The sequence below is a fragment of the Podarcis vaucheri genome (genome assembly GCF_965113315.1).
Source record: "Podarcis vaucheri genome assembly, chromosome: 1".
Lineage (NCBI taxonomy): Eukaryota > Metazoa > Chordata > Lepidosauria > Squamata > Lacertidae > Podarcis > Podarcis vaucheri.
This window is the reverse complement of record NC_138759.1, coordinates 117,174,442-117,194,237: the sequence shown is the minus strand read 5'-3', so window position 1 is coordinate 117,194,237 and position 19,796 is coordinate 117,174,442. Positions and strand designations below refer to the sequence as shown.

Genomic DNA, 19,796 nt, shown 5'->3' with positions numbered 1-19,796 from the left:
TCCACGTTCATGTGGATATGGTAATACTAATAGCATGTATGGTGCTTATAAGTGTACATTCCAAAGCACTGTTAATAAAGTGACCCACAGAAATGAGATGTGTGGTTTCATGAGCTATCCAAGGAAAGTGGCTGTAAAGAAAAATGGTTGTCAGAGGTGAAAGCAAACCAAAAGCAGTGCTCAGTCTACCAGAGGGCTACATACATTGCAGTGCATAATGGAACTCTGAAGATACCCTGATGTGCTACTTACTTTTAAAGGCATGCAAACAACATGATATATGAAATTATATCAGGTTGTAGCAGAACATTTTCAACATGAAATGTGTGACATTATGCTAGAATGGTGCAATGACTTCTACAACGTGCTGTGCAATCTCTTGGCACGTCTACTCAGAAGCAAGTCTCATTGTGCTCAGTGGGGCTTCCTCCCTAGTAAGCGTGTTTAGGATTGCATCTTTATTGTAGCAATGAAAAGGAAAAGTGAACCAAGTTGCTCTGTGGATATGGGGATGAAAGTGCTCCTAAGACATGCACCCTTTAAAAAAACACTGAAATTACAAATAGTTTTATTTAACAATCATCATTCATGAAACAAAAGTTAATTTTGTTTCAGTACCAAAAAGTGCAAAATGCAAATAAAAGATGTGAATAAGAAATATATTTAAAGAAATAAAAGTTCTAAAGAGGAAACAAAAAGTGGAGGATCTGTGATTAGTTTGGTGATGCACAGCTGAAGTTTATATACATTTTATATCTGTATCCAAAATGCTACTAGAGATACAAATATGTATATGTGTGTTCTATTCAGTTAGCAAATGAGTGAAAATAGGAAAGCAATATTTTATCCCCATATTCCAACCTCTTTTTACAACTGTGAGTTTCGCGGCTGCTGTTGTTTTTCCACCTTCATTCAGAGCCTCACAGATGTATTCTCCTTGATGCACTTCCTTGAATGCTTGGTTGATTACTAGTGTATATGTGTCATGGTCTTGCAAGCACTTGAACTCATTTCCTGAAGATACCAGCTTATCCCCAAAATACCAATTCACCACTTTAACATTTTCTATAATGGAAGTAAGACTTACGCTGTCACCTTCTTCAACAACAGTGTCTATAAAACTTTGGCGCATGATGGGACAATCCCTGCTCACCAGACTGTCTTCTCGTTTGCTACCCTTAACTACATGTGCCTCCTCTTCATTTTCCTCAAAAAGTTCTTCCTTTCTCTCTTTCACTTTTAGAGCATCTATTAACCTCTCAACTGGGGCTGCTGCTACAGGAATATCAAGGGTGAGTGTGGTTGTACCTACATCTTTAATGTGCTCACTGAGAGCAATAGTTTGGACTTCTTGAATAGACACAAGTTGCTCCTCCTGTATTTCTGATTCAGTACTCAGGTAAGCATGATGTAGCTCAGGTGAGCCAATAATATTACTGACAGATTGTTCCTGAACAGGTGTATCAGTTACAGTAGCAGACTGCATTAGTTTGGAAGGTGAAGAAGCAAGCAACTGGTGGTGTTTAGGTTCTGCTATGGCACTGGGTTCCTCTGCTGTCAGAACATGTTTCTCGTCAAAAATAATGGAATGAACAGCAGCTTGCAATTCGCTTTTGAAATCAGCTGTCTGAGAATATATTCCATCTAGAGAGAGAGTTATTTCTGCAGTATTGGAACTTTCCAAGATTATAAGGCAAGTGCATGTTGCATGTTTAGGTTCTTTGATCACTGTTACAGTTTTTAATTGAACGCTCTCAATATCATCGAAAGCATCCAATGGAAATAAGTGCTGTTCATTTGTCAGAGCTACTTTCAGGGCCCTTCTGATCTGAGCCTTCGTATCTAAGCTACAACATACTGGAGTCTCAGCTGCAAGTTCTTCTTCTTTCCGAAGCACTTTGTTTTCCCATGTTTCAGGCACATCCATAAGCAGCCCCAGTTGCTTCTCGGCCTTTACGTTCTCAGCATCTGGCCTTGCGATCTTGTCCAAGTGTTCTTCCTTTAATGGCTGTTTTTCCTCCAATGACAATGGGAGCCTGACTGACTGACCTTCTTGGATGCGGGCTGCAAATTCTTGCTCTGTGGCTTCCAAGAGATCGATGCTCTCTATCGGAACACCTTGCTCCTCAACGCAGGTGGATTCTGAAGGCAACCTGGGCTCAGACATCACCTCACAACTCATGGCCTGAACAGCCTCAAATGGCTCAGCATGTCCTACATCCAAGACCCTCTCTTCAGTCACATCAGATACCTGCATCACTGTTTGAAAGTCTTCCTTCCTCAGGGTAGCTTTCTGCTCTTTTCCTGCTTCGGGGAGGATTTCCTCTTTGGGCAGAAGCATCTCCTCAGCCACAGTGGTCAGACACTTACGAAGCTGAGGCTCTGCTATAGCCACAGGGTATTCTCCAGCAATGCCACTCTGAAAGGCCTCTAGGGCCTCGGCAGCTATCTGGTTTTTTTCCTCAGACGCCACAGCACGTTTGAGCATTATTTCAGCTTTCTGCAAAGCATTTTGGGGTTCGGGTTCTTGTACAGCCAAGATGCCTTCCTTAGGCAACACTTGCTCAGTTTGGCTCGTTTGGAGATGCAACACAGAAATGGGCTCCTGGGTGACCTGAATGTTAACTGCCTCTGCCAGAGGAGGAAACTGCTTAGCATCTTCACAAGACGTGGAGACTTGTTCTTCTGTTACTAAGCAGTGTAGCAAACACGGGCTTTTCCTAGACAGTGCCTCATCTTCCAGGGGGACCTCAGAACTAAAATGCTCTTCTCTAGGAAGTGAGCCTTGTCCATGTACAACAGGCAAATGCAGTGGCTTTTCACCCTCTCTTTGGATTTCCGCTACCACCGTGCAGTCTAACCTGGGAAGGTCCTCAGTGTGTTCATCAAAGAGCTGCTGCTTTTCTTCAGCAACCAGAGCTGTTTGGACAAGCCTGTCCTGTTCCAGCGAGCCCTTCTGCTGATCTGCAATGGTTGCATCAAAGGCGGACTCTTTGGGGAACATCTGTTCAGAGGCAATCGTAGCCACATGTAATACATTGGATGATTCTTGGGTTGGACGAACTTCTACAGGTGAATCAGCATAACCAATTGCCTCAGCATGAGCTTCACTTATCTTGCATTGTTCTGCTGCTACAACAGACTGAAAAAAGCTGCCTCGTTCTTTAGCTGGTGCGACATTCTCCCACTTGTGTGTGTGGTCTGCCAAAGAACTTTCCTTGGACAATTCTTGGATGCCCTCAACTCTAGGAACACACACTGTATGTTTAGGCTCACTGGTTTCAATAACTTCCTCAGCTCCTGGGACTGAGAATACAGCAGACTCACCGGGGCTTACCACATATTTCTCCTCAGACAGAATGGAGGCAAACTGAGATGTTTGCTCGATAGCTGACGTTGGCCTGACCATTTCTGGAAGCTTGGTTTGCAGCCCCTTTTCTTTGTCTTCTTGGTTTATTTCCTCCACAACAGGTAAACAGATGTCAGAAACTTGGTGGCACCAGGAACCCGGCAATTCGACTATTGGTGGGCTTTGAATTGGTTCAGAGTGTTGCTCTAGGAAACCGGGATGCTCCTTTACCTCACCTGTGGTAAAAGCTGAAGAAGCCACCTTTTCACTGGCCTGAGAAGATGGATCTGCAATTTCTCCAACTTTGTGAGACTCAAGCAAGGCTACTTGTTGGGTCAGAAGGGCTTCCTGCTGTACAGTAGCTGTTGAGTAGGAAGCCACCTGCAAAACATCTACCTCTTCACTATGTAGTGAATGCCTATCTTCAGTTCCAATTGTATACATCACATGCTGCCCATCATGCCTATCATCACCAGGCAGTTTAACGGCATATATCCGTGAGATGGTAGCCTCGTCACTTACAGTTTCTTTATATGACTTGGTGCGTGTTTTCTGTTTACTCTTCTGTTCCTTATATGGAGCCTCCCCAGGCACGTCTAAGAGAACATGAAGTTCTGCACTGCTAGAGGCTTCACCTATGAGGTTGATTCCCTTACAGATGTATAAGCCACCATCGGGCCCCTGGCAATTATTCACCATTAGCGACCCAGAACCATCTCGATTATGAATGATAGTGTATTGTGCACAGGAGAAAATCTGGTTGCTTCCCCTAAACCACTGAATCTCTGGAGGTGGGTACCCAGCCACTTTGTACTCAAACACAGCAGGAGCACCTTGTGCACACTGAACAGGGTCTAGCTTCCTAACAAAATATGGAGGTCGAGGACTTCCTGTCTTCTCTGCAGTGAATTCTGCCTCCAGTTCCCTTTCATCTCCCTTAGGATTGACCTTCAGATAAGCAGAGCAGGCTGTCTCTCCATGGATATTACTAGCAATGCAAGTATATTCCCCTTCATGGTCAAATTTTGTGGAGAGAATAATGAGGCTATAGTTTTCATCATCAAACACAAACTTATAGTCTGCAGATGATGTCAGCTTAACACTATTGAAATACCATTGTATCTGTGGTTTTGGATCCCCAGTAACTACAACAGAAAGTCTAGCTAAATCTCCTAAACTTATTTCAACATTTGACACATGCTTGAGGAAGGTTGGGACATTGCTCTTCTCCCTTTTCACCTCTAAACTGCTAGAATAGACTGGATCTTCAGGCATGAGTTCAAGTGTTTTATCTCTATCAGATAATTGTAGGCCGCTGGTGTAACTCTCAGTTCTTTCTTCCTCAGAAGACACAATAATAGAGCTAGAAATCTCTGTATGGGGAAAAAATTATTTACATTTTACTAAAATGCTTTCTTGAAAAATTCATCTTGTATCTACCAGATACTATCAATCAATTATCATGTTAGGACAACACTTTGTAATGCTGCAAGATGATTAAAACATTCATATATTTTAAAATATACCTTGAATCAAAGGGTGGACATTATTTTAGGATGTAGTTTACACAGTGGTACCTCGGAAGCTGAACGTAATCTGTTCCAGAAGGATGTTCAACTTCCGAAACGTTCGATTTCCAAGGCACGGCTTCTGATTGGCTCTTGCAATCAGAAGAGCCAATCGGAAGCCACTTGTCTGTCACGTTGGACATTAGGCGTTCGAAAAACGTTCACAACCTAGAACACTTTTCGGGTTTGCGGCGTTCTGGAGTTCATTTTTTGGGGAACTAAGCCATTCAAGTACCAAGGTACCACCGTATTGACAATTTCTCATTTAATTAGTACATGAATATTGGGGAATATCTGCATATAAACTGAAGGCATAATACATCTCAGATATATGGGTTGGTGTTTAATATGTATAGACAGACTCAGATGTTCACTTTTCCATTAGTACTAAAAAAGCAAAATCACAGCTCCCATCATTCTAGAACATTAGCCATTGTGGCTGGGACTGATGGGAATTGAATTCTAGCAAAGTCTGGAGGGCCACAAGTTCCCCATCAAGGGCAGTCTTCCCTCTCCTGCTATTCTGCAGATTTTTTGGACTACAATTTCCATCTGCTCCAACCAGTATGGCTGTCGGTCAGGGATGATGGGAGCTGAGAGCCTCAGATGTATGGAGGATACCAGGCTGAGGAAAGTTGATCTAGGAGATACAAGAGTCTGCAATAAATGTTTGATGATTTAAATACTCCCTTTAAAAAAAATATGGTACTGCAGATCCATGAGCTGAATGCTCATTATGGGGTGTTCCTGCTGACAGAAGGAAGAAAAGGAAAATTTTGCTGCTTCACCCTGCATCCCCCTGAAAATTTGCTCTGGCAAATTTGGGGAACCCTCCTGTGGCATGAGAATGCAAGGGGAAGGAGGAATCCACAAAAATTATCTCTCACATTTTCGGTCAGCAGGATCCTCTATTGGAACAGAGAAACTTCTGCAGAAGAAAGGAACCCTTCTATTAATGGAAAAGGAAATCTCACTCCAAGTCATAAAGTCATAAAGAGAATATTAATTGGGATAGGGATTCAGTAACATATCACACAATAATAAATATTTAAACTCGTAATAATTTTTTACACTGGTATATAATCTTCTACGTATTTTGTGTGTGACTTAAAGTGCACTTAACACCTGGAGGTAGATTCAGCAATTATTCTTATTGGATTTGCTTTATGGGGCTGTTTTATATCTGAAAAAGGAATGTGGTCTGAGGTGTAGGATGGTAAGTGAAATAAAAGGTATTCACTGAAATGGTGCTACTGATTATACAGCACCAATCCAGGGGGGGAGATGCTTAAGTCCCATTGAAATCAATGAACCATAAATCCCATTCATTTCAACTGAATTAAACAGTCAAGCACAACTAATGCACTCCACTTCATGCCATTCAGTAGAAACATAGAATTATGGTGTTGGAAATAATAATAATTTATTTATACCCCGCCCATCTGGCTGGGTTTCCCCAGCCATTCTGGGCGGCTTCCAACAGAATATTAAAATACAATATTAGCCCTAAGGCAGAAAGTTCTAGAGCTCAGCCAGCAAAAATTAGTTCCAAGTCAAAGACACAGACAACTATTTTATGCCAAGTCGGACCATCAACCATATGGTTCAGTATTGATAGTGCCAGTGTTTCTTTCTCTACCCAGAGGTATTTGATCATATAAGGTATCCTAGGCAGTATAGCCTTCCTCTGGAAGGAAAACATTCATCTTCTTAATACTCAGAGGCCACGTGGTTCTCAGCTCTTGATCAGAAGACCTAGGGCTGCTCTGTGGTCCACAAATGGTCCACATACACTGTGCCAGGCAGACAAGCAGTCAGGAAACAATTTGGCTTTCCCCACCAATTGGTTGCCATCCTTTCTTATGTGCATGAGCTTCTGTAAGTCCTCCAATGGGGGCATGGATCAGTTAGATATTGACTTCCTAATCCATGCCCTCACTTTTGCCACACTTAATACTACAAATTCTACAAAACTACAAAACAAAGCAGCTCAGTGTTTCGAAGCAAAGCTTTCGTCTTTGCCCTATGTAAGATTCTGCAATGATAACCACAGATAAAGTTGATGGTATGAAGGCGGACATGTTTTCGGGACATTTACAAAACCACTCAGTTTTGCCGCACTAAATACTACAAATTCCTCCCTTTTTCTAAAATGGCAATTAAGATCCACAAATGGTTAAACTATGATATGAGGAGGACTATACAGCTATTACTTCCAGGTCAAGTGGTACAATAAAGATATTTTCTGTTTCTTTTTTTATTATGTATTTTGTGTTTTTATATTATTGTGATATTATGTTGTAACTGCCCTGAGACCTGCAGGCATAGGGCGGTATACAAATTTAAATCAATCAAACAAACAAACAAACAAACAAACAAACGATATAGCTCTACCTAAAATCTATGGGGGGAAGAATCCCTGGCAGCACAGAATTTTCTTTGTCTCTGTCACAGAGAACCATGGGAGTCTTGTGTACCTTCAAGGTTCTAGGGAGGCCTCTATACCTTTGGGGCTCTAAACATTACATTTCCCCTACAAACATTACATTTCCCCTACAAACATTACATTTCCCCTACAAACATTATATTTCCCCTACAGACATTACATTTCCCCTACAAACATTTAAAGTACTCTGTTGGAACACTGCAGTTCTCTACTAATGATTAATTGAGCATGTGTGCAAATGACTGGTACATGTTTTTAAATTTAAATGCCAGAGTAAGTTAACTGTTCTTTGTTTGACAGTTACAAAGAGAACTTTCCCAACATCCCACCCTCTGTTCAACTCTAGAAAAAAATGATGTGTTTCTAGTTTCATATGTCTAGAAGGATGGGCATAAAGGTTATGACCTTCACATACATACCACCATTGTTTAAAGGTCGATAATTAATTCTTCAATGTATGCTCAATGAAGAATACAAAACCAAAGTCGAGTACTGTATTTTAAACTTTTATTAAAACAATATATACATTGACATTTAAAATGTAACATCAAATATGAACAAATAAAGCTCTTTCGTTCCTTTTTCTTTTAAGAATACCCTGTAACTATGAAAAAAGACATCTGAGTTGACACTGGAAAAGTGTATAGCTTAAATGCTAGCTTTGGAAGATGGGAATTGTAGCCAATATTAGTCCTACTTAGAGTCAACTGAAATTAATGGGTATGACTAAATTACATCCATTAATTTAAATGGGTCAACTCTGAGTAGGGCTTAGTTGCATGCAATGCTACAGGTGTAGCTGCCAGTCTTTGCTTTCATCACAGCTACTTGGCCATGATTTTGACTGTAACCAATGGTTTGGATTTACAGGATCAGGCCGCAGATAAAGTGGATGCAAAGATACTACAAGCTGGAAGTGAGTGTGAGAGGTCAGATATGGTGGCTGAACTTATTCAGAGTGAAACACCGTGGGCTTTCTGATAGCATCAGACCATATAATACATTCAATGCATTTTCCCTAATATGCTGGGATAGCTGCACTTCATTTGCTCCAAAACTGCTAGTCAGCTATATTGGGAATGACAATGGACACAATGCTATGAGCAATTTCTACCCAGCTCAATGTTGGATCAGAAATTTCATTTCTCTTATACTCTTACACTATTGAAACATTTTAACTGCCATGCAAATTATTTTAATGCCTACTGTCAGCACGTTGAGAGTGCTGAAATACCTTGTGATATCCATTGTGTCAGTTTAGTGTTTCCAAAAGGAAACACCCTCCCCCCCCTTTTACTTCTTTCCTTAGGTTTTACATATAAATGCCTAGTATGTTACCAGGTGTCTAAACTGTTTGAAATTTCTAGTCAACTGAGACTGAAAATGGCTTGGCTGGAAATAGAATCAAACTTGTAATTTTGAAATCAGTGGCGGCGAGATTTCCGTTCTGAGGATCCTGTGATAAAGGAGCCATACAGGCTGCTTTCCACAGATCACCCAAGCTATTTGACAAAACATGTTATGCATGTCTCGGGCAAGTAGCTCTGCGTTTCGAAGCAAAGCTTCTGTCTTTGCCCTACGTAAGATTCTGTGATGAGAACCGCTGATAAAAGTTGATGGTATGGGGGCAGGCATATTTACAGGGTGTGGTTTTTTACATGACCTGCTCTATATTTTGAAGAGTAATTCTAACATGTTTGGGAACTTCAGCAATTCCTAGTAATATAGCATCAGCTTTGGGATTATGTGGTGCCTAAAGCCACAGATTTTTGATGAAAGACTGAGCACATAAATATAGAAATAAGAGCATGCATGTGCACAACTGAGTATATAAATGCACCAATTTATTTAAGTATAAATTATCATGCTTCTTTTAAATATCAGTGTTGAAAATAATATAAAGCAGGAACTCTCAAAAGTACAGTTTCATATTTAAAGGTAGCTGTCTCAGAGTGGTGTATTCTTTTCTAGTGTTAAAAGGCTATTTTCGTTTATCAATATGTCTGAGTTAGAGAATGTGCTTTTGGTGCTGATCACAATAGTGACTAGATTACCTATGTATTTTCTTTTTCTTTTTTTCATATACACAGGGAGTGAAGTCCTATACGGATCAGGGGTGCCATCATGAATAAAATATTGAGGGGGGTATGTAAGCCTCACCCCACATAATTGATCACAAGACATGGCACACACACACACCATTTGAATGGCAATGCCCATCAGCTTTGGAGAGCCACCAACCCCCTCAAATAAAATATGGGAGGGCGAAAGGAGCTCAGCCCCTAGGAGTTGGCTCCCATGATACATATCAACATGGAGTTAAGCCCCATTGCGTTGATTTAGGTTTACTCTCAGGCATATAGGGTCTGGAACTGCAGCCTTAGAGTCCCAAACCTAGGCATGTTTACTCAGGAGTAAAATCCCATTGTCTCCAATGGGATTTGGTCCCAGCTAAGCTTGCATGCAACCACAGCACAAAACATTTTACTGAATGAAATTTGTACAGTGGACAATATTCATGTCCGTTCATATACTGAAAAACATGGTTTTAAATTCATACTTCTTCTAGTCTATGATGACAGAGGTTTAAAAATAGCAAAGAGTTTTATGATACTTGAAAGACTATCAAATTTATTATGGTATAATTTTTGTGTGAGTGTGCCATAATAAATTTGCTAGGCTTTGAAGGTTCACTATTTTGCTGCAACAGAATAATATGAATGTCCCTTGATAAAGAATTGTATTTTAAAAAATAATGTTGGATATCAAGGTCTTGGCTTGAGATGGATTTCAGGGTTCTGTTTCATTTCATCCATTGCTAGAGATTAATTGACCACCTAAAGTGTAACCATTTTTAAGAAGTTTAATTTCAATATATTTTATTTATGCTAGCTTCACATTAGCATATTTGCCTGTTTTACATTGCTTTTTCTCTAGCTAACAGTTAGTTTTAACTTGGTAAAAGAAAAATAAATCTGAAAGTTTTTTCTGCAATCTCCACTGTGACAGAAAACCCAAATGGGCCAATTTGGTCTCTGATTCTCTTTGAATCAGGCTATTTCAACTGGTGTCATGTTAATACTCATCATTTGAATTGGAATGAGATCAATATAAGTCTCAGTTACTTCAGTGGGAGAGAAAGAACATAAGATTTCAGGATCTGTTCAAGAGAGAATGTTATTTTCTGATACAACATTGCGAGAGGGAAATCCTCATTTCTCTTCTGGTACTGCATTTAAAATTCAGTGTGCATATAAAGTACAATTCCAAAAAAGTCAGTTATAAGAAAAAAGGGGGTATCAAATATTTCAAGACCCTCTTAACAAAAATGTGAATGCACCTTTTAAATAAAACAATCATATTTACATGTATCAGACAAAGATGGTGTACACATGTGGGTGACAATTACAATGATATCATTACAAGGATGCATACGGTGTCGGGATCAATGGAACTTGCTTTGAGTGAAGCTTAGCGTATAATAAGAGCTAAGCATCACTTCATCTCCACAGTAGTTCCCGGTAGGGAGAGTCTTGGGGAGGAACCAGTGAATCCCACTCATAAGGTTGCTTCAAATAACAAGAAGCATCAAAATTACTGCTACATAGTCTACCAGGATGGATCTCTAAACGCGGTGCAAATGTGCTGCCTCTTTAAGAATAAATACATTTTGAAAGTTCAGCAGATTGTTAACGAAGCACAGCTGTAGGCAGTCCCTGCTTTGTTTGTTGCTACACACTTATACTCGCCTTCATCAGTTTGGACTAAGCTTCTTATAGTCAGACTGTGACAACCTTCCTGACTTTCCTCCACACAGTATCTCTCTTCATGAATCAATGCCCCATTTTTAAACCAGCTTATTGCCGGTTTTGGAGAACCCACTACTAAACACTGGAAACTTGCAGAGGTACCCTTGAAAGAAGCACAATCGGAAATATGTTTCATAAACTTTGGAGGTGCTTCTGTAACTTGAAATTCAAAGCTGCAGCTGTCTGTGCTCTCACCTTTAAATTCAATCTGCTCTTCTTTGGATGGTTCAGCAAATACATCAAAGTTAATATTTACACATGCTTCTCCTTCCTCTTCCTCTCCCTGCTCCTGTTCTGTAACAGCTACCAATTTAACAGCTTTCTGAGAATCATCAGTGTCACCTTCAAACTCAAACTCCAGCTCTATTTCCGTCTGGTTGCCATTTTGGATAGTATTATCAACAAGCAAATCAATCTTTTGAGGCCTACCACTACTGCTATCCAAACTTAAATCTGTCTGACTTCCATCATTGGTCACTGCAAGAGCCCCTTGGCCCTCAGTTACAGCTAACAAGCACCTGCATATAGCTTCTCCAACAGCATTAACAGCCTTACACAAATACATGCCACTATCAGAATGCTGTACGTTCTGAATTTTAAGACTATGACTTCCATTCTCACTTCTAACAGCGTACTTCAAAGCGTCTGAAGAAATGCACTGATTTCCCTTAAACCACTGTACTACTGGGGTAGGACAGCCTGAGACTGTACAATGAAACAATGCCTCAGATTTTTCTGGAACCTCTACATCAAAGACAGGGGTGGTAAAGCGTGGAGGCATCTCGGTGACTTCAAAGTCAATTGTAACATCTTCGTTCTCTTTCCCAAAAGAAGCCGTTGTGTGTTCCACCAGAGATAAAGGGAGCACATCAAGAGACACAATCATACTTTGATTATCAGAAGTGAGTTCAGGAATAGTGGCTATTTTCACTTGCTTCTCACATTCCTTAATCTCAGTTTCATCCAGCTCCACTTCCAGGAGAATTTCCTGAGGCGAAGGTGTCCGTGACGCTGACCCTTGTTCTATATCAAACTCTATGACGTGTTGATGAGTTACTGGAGGAGGAAGAGCCAAAGCTCTTCCATCATGGGGTAACACTTGTACTTGTGCGATATTCTTGGATTCGCCTATGATATTTATTGCATGGCACATATATTCCCCTCCGTCTGTTTTTTGAATGTTGCGGATTTCTAAGATACAAACATCACCTTCTTTTTGTATTTTGACCCTTTCATCTTGCTCAAGCAATGACTTATTTCTATACCATTTCACATCAGGTATGGGAATCCCTATGACCTCGGCAATAAAACGCAATGTGGTGTTCTCATAGATTTTTCTTTTAGTCAATGGCTTAATAAATGCAGGGGGAATTTCGTTTCCCTTTGGTTCCAATGCTTCACAAGGTGTACCGAACATTTCAGCACGTAGCTCTTCAAGAGAAGAGCTCCTGTGTTGCAAACGAGAGCCACGGGGTGTTTGATAACGTTCTGGTGGGGTACTTCCCCTTACTAGACTTGCAGGAGACCTCACTGAAGTTCTGTTTGACTCTGCTGATGGTGTAGAATATCGCTCCTCTGATGGTGTAGAATATCGCTCCTCTGACGGTGTAGAATATCGCTCCTCTGATGGTGTAGAGTATCGCTCCTCTGAAGGCGTAGAATATCGTTCCGGGCTGCCAATTGGTGTGTGATAAGACTCAAAAGACATGGGAGATTCAAAATTATCCACTGATGACGGTGGTGTGTAGAATCCCTCAGCCTCTACCATTTCATCTCCGCTCATGCTGTCAATATCAATAGACATTTCTGACTCGGGAGAGAAAGGGCGGGTCAGTTCTTGCTGTTGTTTGTAATAATCATAAACGGTGCTAAATGTAACATCTTCAACCTCCAAGGATGTGATAGATCCCTCCCGGGTCAGAGTCCTGGATGAGCTCTCTCTGACAACCGGGATCTCCTGTTCTCTGGCAGAAAGCAAATATTTTGTAAGAGAGAAATCTGCTCCTTCATGAGGAGGAGGAGGAAGTTCTTGAGCGTGAAGAGTAGTTTCTTTGGTAGCCCCTTCAGTTAGATTTCCTAGAGGAGGATTCATGAATTCAGTAGTTTCACATTCTCCTGTCACACCTCCCTGGCTTATAAGTGATTCATCTTTTAAAGAAAGAAGGAACTGGGCCAACGAGGGTTCCTCGGCTGAGCTGTGTGATGATGGTTGTTTGTCAGGCATTATTTGGCTATCAAAAGGCTTCTCGATATCAGTAGCCCCCTCAGTGGAAAAGCTCCTCGCTTTGATAATGGTTTGCTCAGTAACACGTGCCTTTTCTCCCCCTGTTTCATGAACACTTTCAGGCTTCTTTCCATGTGCAGCTTTTTTCAAATCAGATATGAAACTATCCCCTTCGAGGACACCAGTTTCTTTCACTTGGTTTTGAAAATACTGACTGAGAGGAATGGGTTCTGGCTGGCCCCACAGAAAGGCTTCATCTGGCATCCTAAGCACTGCCTCCTCAGAAATGTTCCCCTCCTGATCGCAATGCCGTTTTGTAGCAGGCTCCTGTTCAGTAGAAAGGCTAATCGTTTCTAAGGCCTTCTTCAGTATTTGTGTCACTGTCAGCTCTGCTTCCGCTTGTAATTTTTGTTCTAGGGAATTATCTCCCTCCAGCCGCGCCTTATAGCTCTGACGAAGTTCCTCACTTAGAGAAACTCCTTCCTCTGGTATGCTTGCCTTCTGTAGCTGTTTTATGAAACTCTCTGTCTCTGTACCCATTGTCTCAAAAGTCGACCTCAAATTAAAGGAACCCACTTCTTTCTCTGGTAATGTTTCAGCTTCCTTCAATGAAAAGCCTTGTGATAAAGATGCAGCGTGTGCTTTCAGATCAAACATTTGCTCTTGCGTTTGTAGTTCTTTCCCTGGGGACAGGGTGCATTCTTTGTGGTCGCTGCTCTTGTAGAGGACATTGCTTTCAGTGGATTTCAGCTGCTGCCTTTGAAAGGCTTCCATTTCCTCTGAAGCAGAATACAGGAATTTGAGAGGTATTTGCCCCTGTGGCAACTTCTCTTCTTGCTGTTGATCAACATTTTCTAGATTCAGAAAAGCTAATTTTAAATCAATGTCTTTGTTTTCTGGGGATGCACGTTCCTGAACATTTTCTTCTTCCATCATGGTTTTCAAAGAGAAGGAATCTTTTTGGCAAGAATGCATTATTTGACGTGCATTTTCCATGGTACTCTGTATATCAGCCTGAACTCCTTCAGAAGCGGAATAAAGGTTTTTTAAGTATGTTTCTTCTGTCTCTGGGAGGTGGCTATTTTTTTCTATATCTGAGTAAGCTTGCTTTAAGTCAAAAATGCCATTTTTAGGGGGTAATGATTGTTGCAGTGCACCACTTTCTTCCTTTATAGTTTCATTTACTTTGGAAACCTCTAAATCCGATTTTTTGTGTGCATGTTCAGCAACGTCAGTTTCCAGGCTTTCAGCAACTGAATATTCAGTTTTAACGTATTTCCTCCCAATAATTTCTATGTCCGGAACAGTAAAAACAGAATCTTGATCCTTTTCATGTGTCTGTTTTTCCTCAATGTGAACTTCCTCTTGAACAACAATTTCTATGTTAGATTGTTTGGAGGAAAATTCTTCTTCAAAGGATAAGATAGCTTCCTTGAAACTATATTCTGTCTTTACTGGTTCAGTGTCTTGGGAAAGCTCTTGTTGAGAAGCTCTTTTTTGCTCTAGAAACAAAGTGGGAGATTGTACAATTTCTGGGGTTTTGTTGACATCTAGTTTCATTTCTTCAGAACCGGAATGCAGAGCTTTCACAAGGACATCATCCTGGTTTTGACTATCATTTTCTACATGCAGAGAAAGTTGTTTTAAATCAAATATTCCTTCTCCCAGTTCCTTCTCTTTGTTGATATCCTGGCTATAACTCTCAGCTGATGTGTCTACTTCTGCACTTTCTATTATCTTGCCTAGGTCTGTTCTTTCAAAATCTGAAAGTTCTTTGATAACGATTTCCTCTCGTTCCTCAACAACAGTTTCTGTGCCTAAGGAAGCTGGATGTAAACCAAATTCTTCCTTCTCTAGGCATAATGCATCTTCTTGGGCATAATTTGCTTCCTTTACAAGTTCACCCTCTTTAGAAATACCTTGACTAGAATCCAATCTTTGTTCTAGAGCTGATATGCCGATTTGTGATGATTCTGTGATTTTGTTTGTATTAGCTTGTATTATTTCAGAAACCAAACATTTTTCTTTGACATACATTTCCTCTGATTTAAGTCTCTTTTGCTGTTCATCAGCAGTTTCTGTATCTGCATGAACCGGTGTTCCATCAAGTGAGATATCAAGTTTGCCAGCAAATGGACTTGGGCCTATGAGTTCCTGAGTTTCAGTTTGTTCTTGAGCATTCTTATCTACGTTGTCTTCAATAGTAAGCATTTGTTTTAAATCAAATACAAATTCAGGCACACTTACATCTGCTTTTCCTACCAATTCTTCACCAAAATGGATTTCCTTCTCTTTCCCCTCACCAAAGCTAGTGAACTTTTCCTCATGGATCAAAGTGTCTTTCTCTTTGTCAGAGATAGAACTTCTGAATGCTTGCTCTTTTTCTACTCTGAACAGTTCTTGGTGTTCATTGGCTACTGCCTCCTGCAGATTTTCTTTGTTTACAACCTCATCGTCAAGTTGTTCTTCCTTAGGTGCACTTTGGAGTTCATTGTTTATATTTTGCAGATGTAACATACTTCTCTCTTCTATGGCTGACTGATCCTGAGAATTCTTGCTTAATATATCAGTAAAACATTGATCCTTCTCATGGATATCGCTGTCTTCTTGCGGCAGTGTGGAAAACCTATGATCCATAGATTCTTTTGCACTTAACTCCTGCTCAAAAGTGCAGATTTGTTCCTTGAATTCCTTAAATGGTATGTCTGTGATTATCTCACTTGAAGGTATTTCCTCGTGTGATATACCTTGAGTTGGTCCATACTGAAGACTCTCCGATTCTGGTTCCAGATATGCTAGTGTGAATTCCTGATCTTTAGAAATCTTCTGCATCTTCTCAAATATGTCTCTTACAGTTTCCCCTTCATCTTTTACATCATGACTTACAGAAATGTCTTCTCCTGTAACTGACTTCTCTCTTTCTGTATGACTCTCTACAACCATTTCAAATTGACAGCTTGATGATATTTCCATAGCTGCGTGTTTATATGTGCTTTCTACTTTGGCTTGCTCAGCAGCTGCATCTCTAAACTCCTCAACAAGTGGAGTGTCTGCTAAAATTTCTGAAATACTGGCTACCTTTTGTTCTTCTTTTGCATTTGACTCCATCTCTTTATGTACTTCTTTTTGCTCCCAGATCTGGAAATGTGGGTGTTCACTTTCATCAGCAAGTAGAGACTTCATTACATCATTTAGATAATTTGGCAGCTGGGATTCCATTTCCTGGGCTGGTCTACCTGTTTCTTCCCCTCTGAAATCCAGTTTACTAACACTGTGGAACTGCTGGCTTATAGAATACGCCTTATCGCTAAAACTACTTTCCGTAAGTCCTACTGAGGATTCAAAATAACTCCCCAAATGTTCTTTTGCAATCTGGTCCTGAGTTCCTCTGACTTGGCTTTCGACAGCTTTGAGCTCAGTTTCATCCGAAAATATTTCCACGGTGGGATCAACTGAAAGATAACAAACAGTTTCGACTATGCCAGCTTTGTTTTCGGCAACACATTTGTACGTGCCAGCATCAGATATGGAAACCTTGCAAACGTGCAACCTATAAACGCCATCTTCCTCCTCAAAGTAAAACTTTTCAGTGGGGATTAAAATCCCATCATTCTGCAGCCATGTTACAATTGGCAGTGGTTCTGCAGATATTAAGCATTCAAGTACCACCGAATCCCCTTCTCTACATCTAACGTGTTGTTGAATTTCTTTTAAGATTTTGGGGGGTTCATGAGCCACATCAAATGAAAATTTAAACTTATGCTTTAGTCCTGCAGAAGTTTGTTCTTCAGGGGGTTCTTCTGGCACAAACTCAACAAACTGAGTTAATTCTTTAAATTCTTCATCTTGCTCTGGAGTTGGGGTTGGAGCGGTTATTTTTATTTCCACAGGAAGTGAAAGCAGATCTGGATCAGAAATGCAAGGTCTGGGCAGGTTAATCTGTGGAGGCAGGAGAGTGGCTCTGCCATCCATACTTAAATCAGGTTCATCTTTTTTTGAATGCTCAAATGCCAAGCTGAGTTCCTCTTCCTCTTCCGCATAGTCTGGTGAAAGCTCAACTTTACATATACTGAATGGTTCAAATTCAGGCTTTTCCTTTACTTTCACTTTTAGCGTTCCTGAAGTTGTAGCAGTCCCGTGCTGGTTAAATATCACACAAGTAATGGAGCCTTCCTGATCACGGACAATGGTGGAGAATGTCAGGGTAGAACTATCTTCTGTGGTTCTGATGTTACATTCTGGGTTACGTGACAGCGGCTTGTCATTGTTATACCAAGTGACTGTGACCTGTGGATGGCCTTGGAAATCACAATCAAAAATACAGCTCTCTCCTTCGCTTACTTCTTGCGATTCAATTTCATGAACAAAGAAAGGGGGGCATGGCTCCAGATGTTTCGGAAGAGGCCTCACCAATTTGTCAGGTGGTTCTGCTATCTCCGTTTCTGTTTCTGTGACCTCAGCCAACGCAGACTCTTCAGCTTCAAGGGAGCATTTGTTTACTGGCATTGCCATTTCTACAGTTTTGCTCATTTCCCTGATCTCAAAAACAGGCGCAGGTTCATTAATGCTCAATGTGATTGTATCAGACATCATCATATCAGGTTTCCCTCTCTCATTGACATCACCTTTCTCTCTCACACTGACATCATCTTTCTCTCTCTCACTGACATCATCAGTCAAAAGTACATATACCAGGGGAGAGGGGTTTTTCTTAATGGTTTTTGTCGCCTTGAAGTCTTGAGTATCCATTCTTGCTTCTTCTGATTTTCCATGGGTATAAGTATAGTTCATCCATCTTGTGTTCCCAATTGCCTTTGGATCTTTTTCTGGAACTTGTGGCTTCACGTTCCCTTTAGAGGCTACTACCTCCTGTCTCTGGAACATTCCTCCCCTATTGCTTTTATCAGGAAAATCCTGGAGAATCTGAGGAGGTCCAGGAATGCCCAGGATCCGTTCCATTCTAACCTGAAATTTTTCTGATGTTTTCTCAAGCTCCCTGCTAGAACTTCCTACGGTAACTTCTTTAGTGCCTGACACTCTCGGTAACATGGCCTTTTCATTAATCTGCTCTATAGTTTGGAAAGCAAGTCCCTTTGTCTCTACATGAGATGCTGCACAGGTTGAACGAGCCAACGGGCCTCTTTTATTTCCAATTCCTACAATTTTCGCAGAGGGAAGGTGTTCCTCTGTCGATCCCTGTGATAGAAGCACTTTTTTCTTTTCCAGCATGGCTTTTTTTGCCTCGCGAAGTCGCTGCAACTTTACTTTTGTTTCCTCGTCAAGCAAAGCCTCTCCCTCACTACACCCCCTACCTGCACGCCTGTTTCTTACCCAATCCTTATCGTATACAAATCCTTTTCTTAAGGACGAGAGGCTTTCAAAGCTTATGGTCCTCACCATCGCTTTGGTAGGAGAAAAAGCTCTCAGCGCTTTCTCGGTTTCCTGCTTCTTATCAAACGGAGAACCAATACACCGCAGATCAACTTTGAGCCTATCGCCTCTCCTTTTCTGCACCAGATGCTCTATACGTTCACAAGTACTCTCTGACTGTCTCAAAAACTCTAGGTATTTGGCATTTTGTTTGTCACCATGTGCTACCAACAATGAAGCAGTGGACTCAGCTGAACCCTCACTGTTAATAGCAAAAACCTTGTAACTCCCTGAGTCCCTTTCCTGAACTTCTTTTACCTCTAGACTGGAGCTGTGCATATCCATGCAGCTCTCACTCTTTATTCGCCTTCGCAGACTTTGGGGGATTTGCCTGTTGTTATGGTACCATGTTATTTGGGGCAAAGGAAGGGCACTCAATTTGCACTGGAAAACAACTGGCTCTCCAGCCATAACAGACCGATACTTTAACTTTTGTGTGAAAGAAGGTTTCTGTTTCTCAGGCCAGGAATGCATAAATGACATTCCACTTGTGCCCTTCAGATCCGGGAGAGATCCATGTTGCGGAAGATCTACGGAATCAGCAGAAGCAGCCTGTCTGCCAGCTGGGTTTTCTGCATATTCTGGCTCTTCACCGAAGAACAGTTCTGCAAAAGAATACCATTACATTACAGCGTACTCCGTCCTTTCCATCACACAGTTGGGAAAAAAATGAAAAGAAATGAAATAGCTATAAATGGAATTAAATAATGAGCATGCAACAGATTCATCACAAATCCATTAAAAAAAAAATTCACTCACCATATTTGTTCGAATAAACGCAACGCCTTGCTCTGTTTTAAAGATTCTGACACGAAAATCGTTCGCTGTCGGTTCTTTCTTCCAACTGCGGAAATTTCTTCATCAACAAGCAAAATGAATCTCAAAATGACATGTTCCTGTGGGTGCATGTTTTACTGCCTGAAAAGCTTTTTATTTTTTTTGTATTTTTTTTTTTTTTGCATTTCTTCTT

General features: G+C 40.8%; 1 protein-coding gene across 47 annotated transcripts in view; it reads right to left on the bottom strand.

Moving 5' to 3' along the window:
- Positions 1-19,796, bottom strand: part of TTN (titin) — a 290,940-nt gene that overhangs the window by 210,738 nt on the left and 60,406 nt on the right. For 45 of the 47 annotated variants that reach the window (XM_082200344.1, XM_082200352.1, XM_082200383.1 and 42 more), the window contains one exon: positions 862-4,722. The exons of the other annotated variants lie outside the window; for them this stretch is intronic. In XM_082200344.1, the coding sequence (XP_082056470.1) occupies positions 862-4,722 (3,861 nt within the window). The remainder of the gene's footprint in view (positions 1-861; positions 4,723-19,796) is intronic. 47 annotated transcript variants of the gene reach the window in all.